The following is a 9,591-nucleotide window of genomic DNA, read 5'->3' as shown; positions in this document are numbered from 1 at the left end:
TATAGGTCGTGAAGATCGTCCGTCTCCGGACGCAGGCGCTAACTACCCCCGTGAGGGGGATGGACTCCTTTTAGTCGCCTCTTACGACAGGCAGGAATACCTCGGGCCTATTCTAATCCCCGGACCCGCAGGGGGGTGGCAGAGCACTGAAAGACCTAAGTCGAAACAAGGCTCCGGGAGTAGACAACATTCCATTCGAACTACTGACGGCCTTGGGAGGACCAGAAATGACAAAACTCTACCATCTGGTGAGCAAGATGTATGAGACAGGTGAAATACCCTCAGGCTTCAAGAAGAATATAATAATTCCAATCCCAAAGAAAGCAGGTGATGACAGAAGTGAAAATAAGGAGTTTAATAAGCCACAGCTGCAAAATACTAACGCGAATTCTTTACAGGCGAATGGAAAAACTGGTAGATGCCGACCTTGGGGAAGATCAGTTTGGATTCCGTACAAATGTTGGAACACGTGACGCAATACTGACCTTACGACTTATCTTCGGAGAAAGATTAAGGAAAGGCAAACCTACGTTTCTAGCATTTGTATACTTAGGGAAAGCTTTTGACAATGTTGACTGGAATACTCTCTTTCAGATTCTAAAGGTGGCAGGGGTAAAATACAGGGAGCAAAAGGCTATTTACAATTTGTACAGAAACCAGATGGCAGATGTAAGAGTCGAGGGACATGAAAGGGAAGCAGCGGTTGGGAAGGGAGTGAGACAGGGTTGTAGCCTCTCTCCGATGTTATTCAATCTGTATATTGAGCAAACAGTAAAGGAAACAAAAGAAAAATTCGGAGTAGGTATTAAAATCCAGGGAGAAGAAATAAAAACTTTGAGGTTTGCCGATGACATTGTAATTCTGTCAGAGACAGCAAAGGACTTGGAAGAGCAGTTGAATGGAATGGACAGTTCCTTGAAAGGAGGATATAAGATGAACATCAACAAAAGCGAAACGAGGATTATGGAATGTAGTCAAATAAAGTTGGGTGATGCTGAGGGAATTAGATTAGGAAATGAGATACTTAAAGCAGTAAAGGAGTTTTGTTGAATAGAATTGGGGAGATGCGGAGTTTGTGGCACAACTTGACAAGAACGAGGGACCGGTTGGTGGGACATGTTCTGAGGCATCAAGGGATCATAAATTTTGCATTGGAGGGCAGTGTGGAGGGTAAAAATCATAGAGGGAGACCAAGAGATGAATACACTAAGCAGATTCAGAAGGACGTAGGTTGTAATAAGTACTGGGAGATGAAGAAGCTTGCACAGGATAGATTAGCATGGAGAGCTGCATCAAACCAGTCTCAGGACTGAAGACCACAACAACAACTCAATAGCGATTTATCATTTTTGACAGCTTTAACTACTGGGATGCTGTACATTCACTTGTGCTAGAGGGCGTCTGACGATTTGTGGCACACATATTGTTGGATTTCCTCTCTACATAAAAGTGCCACTGTTCACAGTACCAGTTGGTTTCAACAAGATTAGCATACTGTGTTCTCACCTGTAGATGGTGGCCAGGTGGACCAAGGAGATATTATGTTCAGATGATTGTTTCATTTGGCTACAGACCTGAGAAGAATATCACATACAAGCTCCTCAGCATGAACTTGCCATCTACAGCTAATTAGGAGAAATGATATAGGCTCTAGTGTTACACATGAAAAGCAGAAAGTTCTGCTACACACAGCAAACATACATGTGGTTATTCTGAATCTGCCCTATTTAATTAACTATAGCTACAGGTTTTTACTAATGTAGTTGGTAAAATTAAATCTACCAGAGGAACAGTAATGAAAGTTTGATGAACCATTACTTGGTGATCATCTGACGCTGCTACAGTTGTCATGTTGATGGCCAATAGTGGTCAGTATTAATGATATAAAATAGTTTATGTCAATCCATCAAAGAAAATATTAAGTGTACAATAAATTGTCAGTCATCATCTCTATGATATAATGTTATTTTTTGAAAAACAAAGGAATGACAATAATAATTTTAGAATAATTATTTACTGTATCTCTGATAGCAGCCTAAAATTAATTATAAAAATAAGTTCTACATTTGTCCCTGCTATAGCTGAGACGTCAGTTTGTGTGAATCCAGTGCAGAGAACCCAGCTCAATTTCTGTTACTGTCAATGATTTTCACTTGGTGGGAGGACTGCAGTGAGGTCCACTCAGCGAACTCAGGTTTCACATCTGCCTAAGTATGACAGTTGCCCAGAAAGTAATGCACCATTTTTTCTTCTTCAACAAATTCTCTATTTAACATAATGAGAATTACAGACATGAAAGAATGGTGTTTTATCTACACACCCAAGTTTTCCACATAATCTCCATCCTGTCCTATGACCTTTCTCCACGACAAAACTAGAGCATGTATTCCTTGTCAGGACCAGTCCTTGCCCTGGTGGCAGAGCCAATGCTTCACTGTGTGAATCACCTCCTCTTCATCCTCAAAATGTCTTACATGAATGGCATCCTGTAATTGCCCAAACAAGTGGAAGTCCAAGGGAGCTAGGTCAGGGCTGTCAGGTTTGACAGCCGCACATGATCTCCCCAACCGCAGCAAATCCTGGAGCTCTGCCACATTGCATTCCGATGACCTCACCCTCCATGCCCAGCAACTAACTGTAATTCTGTCAACAGCAGATGCTCCATACACTTCGCACATGCATTTGTCAGTGTTTCCCGTAGTTTCTTTTTCTGCAGTGAGAAATTCAATGCCGGCACATTGCTTGTAATGTACATCACCAACAGACAGCATTTTCAAACTGTCCTGGAGATACACTATCTGTCAGAAGTGACAGCAACTTCGTGTACTCCCTCAGGAGATTTCAAATAATACATACCTACATAACATTTCACATTTGTAGCATTGTTTTCAGCTGAGAAAAAAAAGTGATGCATTACACTCTGGACAACTCTCGTATTTTAATTTTCCTACATTTACACTATGTCCTTTTAAATAAAAATTGATTGCATACAGAATGTGCAAACACTTTCACACATTTCATTCCAATACATGGATCCTATTTCCAATTTTGAGGGGGGCATAGTGTGTAGCTCAAAAACCTGTAACTTAAATAGAATGCATAATCAGCTCTTAGATGACAAAGACTGGCATGAAACTAGTAATATGGCTATAGATAAAGAAAAATTTATTGGTTATAATTTTCTTTCTCTTCATACTGCTTTCAGATGTCTAAAGTGCCATTTTTTAATATTTGAGGAAGTTTATTTTACTACTGTCATAACAGTAGCATAGAATTTCTTCTTTTGCAGTTCACAGAGATCTGCTATCACAGATTACTTACCTTTGTCTTCTGTTGTTTCAATATGAGTAACATAATACAGAAGGATTGATTCATATTTTACCTTTAATCATTGTGGTACAAAAGGTTGCTCTGTGTGAACAGTACCCATAATATAACCATAATTCTTTCGTCATTCAGGCAGTAATAGGACTATACTTGTCAAACCTCATTTGGTTTCAGCTACATTCTCTCGCATATCACTTCAAAATGAAATTATGTTCTGTTCTGGGATTTCAACTCAAAACTTTAAATTTTCCTCAAGAAAGAAATAAACACAATCTGGATTTTTTTATTTTTTTAATGGGTAATGGCAGAGTACACATTTTGGGCCTCATTAAAAACCATGGGAATGATGACTAAAAATTCCTTCAATGGTTCTTTAGGTTGAAAGACATTCAGTAATGAAATAGGTCTAACATGCTCTGTTGGTTCTCTAACACATACGTAATTTATGAAAATATTCACAGGATTTTACAGTCACTCCTTTCTGGAAAATATACACACATAAAAAAGTCAACATAACTTAATTTTCTTCACAAAATTTAACAAGAAATGTCTGGATGAAACTAGAAGTTTTTCAATCAAGTTTCAGTATGTTCAGTAGTACTCAGCACTACTGTCTCTCTGCTGACTATACAGAGGTCCTTGCTGCTGTTTTGTTTGTGTACTTCTGTAATCTAATGGACCTGAAGGCACAGGCTGTATGGGAATTTCTTTCTGTCGATGCCTGTTATTTGGTCTTTCTGATGGCACTGTGAACTCTACCTTTCCACCAGGACCAGTACTTTGATCATGAGGCAAATAAATGTTTGTTCCACTTTCTAGTCTTTCATTGGAATTAATATTGAATGGTGTTCTTGTTATGTACCTCTGTGAAGCAGAGGATGTCAGATAAGATACAGAACCACGGGGTCCAGATGGAAGCTGAGCCTGATACCTTTGCCCAGCTACCCTTTTATTTAATGTGCTGGGACCACTCTGAGTTTCCTCTTGCGTCGTTGGTACAAAGCCACTGGTTATACTTCTAGTTGGATGAAGAGTAGGATGTAAAGCATCATTGATGGTTACATCAATGTCATGCTCATTTAGATCTGCCAAAACATTTTGTATTCTTGCATCTCTGTCTATTGGCTTGATAACTATTTTGGAAGGTATTCTAATACCTGGATTGCCTTTGGCCTGTTGGGATGATGAGGGCAATGGAGCATTTTCAATACCTGTTAAACGTGGATTATTTGCACCATTTTTGTTGCCTCCTACTGTCACTTCAGGTGCTGACGGATACTGACTAGAAGATGGTGCTCCACCAGCTGACTTTGGGGTTGTTTCTACATTATCTTGATATTTTGCTTCTGCATTTCTTGAGTTGGGTCCAAGAAATGGAGCTTTTGTACGAAAATTGCTATAAGTTTGTGAAGATCCTCTTGAAGTTGCTCCACTTGGAGCTTCTTTATCAGTTTTATTGGATAATGTACCTGACCTTTCCGATTCACCAGTAGATGGATTTTTGTTAACCGTTGTTGGGTTTCCGGATGGTGGACTGATGTTTCGTGGAGGTGAAACTGGTTGGTCCTCAACATATGTCAGTTTGGGTTTTGGACGATAGCTACTGCTTGTCTGTTCACTTGATTCATCTTCATAATAATTCTTTCTTGCTGACTGATCTGGTAAGGATGGGGAGATATTGTCTGGCTTCTGAGAAGCAGTGGCAGGAATCCTTCCTGGTTGGGCCTGTGGAGATCTTGGCAGTGAGCTAACAGGTGCACGGCTTGACTGTGGTGGAGGTCGTTTGTTGTATGCAGGCTGGCGTCCTGTGTATTCACCACTAGAGGAGGAACTATAGTTGGGTGGATTTCCATCCCTTGAAGGTTGCCTAGAACGAGTGTTATATGATGGAATAACTTCCTCCTCAGCTTCTTCATCATCATAATAGTCCTCATCTAGCAGATCTGCAGCATATCCCGACGGTGCACGGGGTGCTGCAGTTGAAGAGCTTTTTTTGTTTTCCTGTCTCCTGTAGCCCCCAGGGCCAGATGGACCTGACTTAGCTTGTGTCCCACTGTATTCATCATACAGAAACTCTGGTTGCTGCTGTGATTGTGAATTTCTCTTGTGCGACATGTAATTCTGCCTACCTCCTGCACTAGGGCTAATATATGCAGGCCGTGGTGCAGGAACAGGGTCTTCATCGATCAGATCTTCCTCACTATATTTGTATCTTGAAGCTTGGCTTCCACTTGAGCGTTGCTGGGTTGCATATGGTCTCTGTGCTTGCTGTGGTGAATATGCATCTGGATAGGAAGCCTGAACACGCCTTCTCCCACCAGCACCTGAAGGTCGTACTGGCCTTCTAGGCAGTTCCTCATCTTCATAGTCTTCATCACTGATAGGAGAGTAGGGGGTTGCTGTTTCCACTTGCCCAACATACCGTCGTCTACCTCCAGGACCTCGCCTCCTGACATTTCTTCCACCACCAGAACTAGGTCTTCTCAATTCCCTTTCTGCAGTAGGAGGGTAGTAATCAGGATTTCTATTCCTGGAGCTTCCTGTAGAAGGTCGAGCTGGTGGAAGATATTCTTCTTCTTCGTCGTCATAGTAATCAGCATCATCTGGTTCTTTACTTGCAGGGGCAGCTTTTGGAGGAGGCTGCTGACTGGGTCTTGAGTAATCTTGATCCTCTGCTGATCCAGGTGTGCTTGACTGTGCACGAGGTTGAGTGTTGTAATCGTATTTATCCCTTTCATTTTTGGGAACAGGTCGTCTTATCTTTGGAGGTACACGTGGTCTATCATACACAGAGGAGGAAGGTCGTGACTTTGGTTCAACTTTTCTTTCATCTGCTATAGCAGGCTCTAAATCATCAGTGCGGGATGGTCTCCGCTCTGGTTCATCAGATGGTAGTGGTCTTCTTGGACGGTTACGGTTGTGACGTCCAGGTCCACTTGGCGCTAAGTCTTTACCAGTGACAGGCAACTGAAACAAAATTTTAAAAATGGTTAATAGATTGTAGCTTTACAGGTGATACTCTTGTTTTAGTGTGTGTTATAAGTACCACAAGTAATCAGAGCTTATTTCTCCTTTTTTCCTGTCAATTATGGAAATATTGATGTCCAAATCTGTTGCACCTAACACAGAAAATCATCTTTAAATGGCAGCACCCACATGTCACAACAAAAGCCACTAACAGAGCATTGATCTCTACACAAATCAAGAATCACAGTAATAGGGAACTTAATGCCAATGATTATGCATAACCAAGCAACAGGAAAAAAAGTTAAACCGTGAACACGGTGATGAACTTGAACCAATAAGTGGTACTCTTATTTCAGACAAAATTTCATCTAATGAAGAAAGAGGCTCCTGAAGTTCATGGAAAACTGTTGATAAGTAGGAAGGCATTAGTTTGATGACATGGATAGATATAATTTTCAGAACATGTGCAAACTTTTCTTAGCTATTCATGGGGGATAAAATTAATATTTCATTATCATTAAAGTTAATTACTGAGAACTTTTATTATGCTTTTGTGTGGTACAATGGGTTCAGATTTTGTATTAATGCATGAGATTAGAATGCATGTGTTACTTTCTTGAAAGTAAGATTCTCAAAACTGTACAGCTGAATCTGATGGAAAGTATAACTGAAGTAAAAAAGAGTATGGCGGGGGAGGGGGGGCAAGCAAAATTCCATCATTATTCAGAAAAGCCAGTTTCAGTCTTTCAATGAGACATTAATTCACCTCAATGAAAGATATTCAATATTCCTATCAAATGATACTTCAAACCTTGTATGATTGTTATGTCAAATATATTTGGTATCAGAGTCAAATTTATTTGTGTGTCAAGATTTCTCATAGCATAGTTGCAGCACTTTGTAAAAACAGCAGAATCGTGTCCAAAGTCATGGATATAAATTGTTGTTATTGTATAAGATAACTCTTTCAGTGGCTAAAGAAACATACGAAATCTAAATCCTTACTAAAATATGTAAAAGCCACCAATAGAAAATGTTTTATGTTTTTCTTTGTTGCAGAACCTTAATAGGTCAAATAATAAAATGTCTTAAATGGCTAGGTATCAATAATGAAAGAAAGCTCTCTTCAGATTAACTTAGGCACTTTACTTTCATGGACAATCCCATGTTAAAGTACTTGTGTTATTCTGAATACAATGCAGACTACCTTTAGAAATGTGCGCATAGCCAAAGGAAGTTTCCATCATATTCAGAATAACACAGGCACTGCAATATCAAATTTGTCTGCCAAAACCAGCAAAGCAACTTTCAAGTAAAATGTCTCACCTTATGGGAATATATGTAATGGATGTACGAGTACAGGTTGTAGGTGCATGCTTGACAACACAGGGAGGTTTGGGCCTGGCTAGAAGTCATGCATCAATAGCCAAATGGTAAGGCATGAACTCCACAGTATATGGGGATGACAATATATAACAAGCTAATGGGCAAAAATATATTTAATATGAAGCCAGAGAGTCTAAAAATAAGGCTACAGCAGATTCTGTGCAAGAAATGCCACTATTCAGTAGAATAATTCATAGAGGATGACATGATAATTTGAGCAAGGGGTAGTTAATTGTTATCTTTTATTGTATGTGTAACAAAATTGTATTATTATTATGATACCATTTGTTAAAATCATGTGTTGTATGTATATGGTAAAACTTTACCAAAATTTTGACATGTCTCCTGTACCTGAATCAAATGATTTAGATTATGTACATTATGAGACAAATAAACTACAATTCCACAATTCCTCATGATAACCAGGCAATCTGGGTTCGAGTCCTAGTCCAGCCCTAATTTTCACGATCATTCCATCCTACAGGTGATGGCTGTCCATATTCACAATTGTGGAGATATGTGAAAGAATGTTATGTAATTCAGAGAAGTAGACAAAATGAAAACATGAAGATACATGACAAACAGTACTTTAGATTTTTCACTGTCTCTTCAAAAAAGACAATATGCATAATGAACAAAAAGTTGTTTGAGATTAAAGTGAAACTAATCTGGAAAATATTTAGACAAGGAAACAAATGAAAACATTTACACAAATATGTCAGGCTCTTGGCTGTGATTCATATTGTACTGAATTAAATATTCCACCTAAAAATTTGAGGAAATCATCTTAACAGAAAGAGCAGCATAACATCAGCAAAGCAATGAAACATGAAGGTGCATAAACAACCAACTGTACTGTAATAATCAAATCACTGAAAAATAGTAATTATTGTGATTATCAAAGTGCATTAATATTTAGTATGTTTGTTTTCTCCTATACGTAGCCTCTATTCATTAATAATAGCAATGTCTCCTTTGAATGTGTCAGACTGGTTTTGAGGAAACAACAAATAGTACATATTTTTGGAGAATAGAATTACATTTAACAATATTAGTGCATACAGCTAATAGTTTATTAGAACTGTAGCTAAAATAAAATTTCATGGCTTTCATATTCAAGAAAATCCAAAATGGGTAACTAGCATCACATTTTTAAATTATAGACTGTCAAACAAGAGTTATACAATAAAATGCCTTTGTAACAATGGTAGTGCTGCAACAGTTAGGGCTGTGCACCATCTGATCAAAAGTACCCAGACATTTATTAGTAAACAATAACATGGGAAGTGTACGTGTTCTGCCTTGATGACACCTTGAACTCTGATGAGCACACTTTCAATAAGGTGTCTGAATGTCTGTCGAGAAATGGCAAGCAATTCTTCCTCAGCATCCAAAACCAGACAAGGTAGTAATGTTGAACACTGGAGTCTGGAGCAAAATTAATGTTCTGACTCAATCCAAAGGTTCAGTTCAGGTCAAGACTCTGGTCATCCCACTTCTGGAATGTTTTTGTCCACAAAGCACTGTCTCACAATGCTACTTTATGCCAGGGCTGATTGCCTTGCTGATGCAAATAATCATCATCTCCTAACTATTCCTTGACTGTATGCAGTACACAATACTGCAAAATATGTTCACATACTTCTACATTTAGTGTTCTCTTGAGTGCAATAAAGGGACCACAATGAGAAACATCCCCAAATCATAACACCATCATCTCTGTACTTCAATGCTGGCACTGCACATGAAGGCAAGCAAAGTTCTCCAGGAATTTGTCACACTCAAATCCTTCTGTTAGGTTGCCACTGAGTCTAGCATGATTCAGCACCACAAATCAGTTGTTCAGTCAGATACTGCCCAGTGGCATCAATCTTTACACCACTCCAAGCATTGCTTAGCACTGACTACAGA

General features: G+C 39.0%; 1 protein-coding gene across 1 annotated transcript in view; it reads right to left on the bottom strand.

Annotated features, from left to right (window-relative positions):
- Positions 1–3,594: 3,594 nt before the first annotated feature.
- The window catches only part of LOC126184618 (serine/arginine repetitive matrix protein 1-like), a 321,358-nt gene continuing 315,361 nt past the window's right edge, over positions 3,595–9,591 (bottom strand). The window contains exon 7 of the mRNA XM_049927078.1: positions 3,595–6,294. Coding sequence (XP_049783035.1) covers positions 3,919–6,294 — 2,376 coding nt within the window. The 3' untranslated portion in view covers positions 3,595–3,918. The remainder of the gene's footprint in view (positions 6,295–9,591) is intronic.

This window comes from Schistocerca cancellata, chromosome 4 (genome assembly GCF_023864275.1).
Source record: "Schistocerca cancellata isolate TAMUIC-IGC-003103 chromosome 4, iqSchCanc2.1, whole genome shotgun sequence".
Lineage (NCBI taxonomy): Eukaryota > Metazoa > Arthropoda > Insecta > Orthoptera > Acrididae > Schistocerca > Schistocerca cancellata.
Note: the sequence above shows the minus strand (reverse complement) of the source record. Positions and strands in the feature narration are given on the sequence as shown.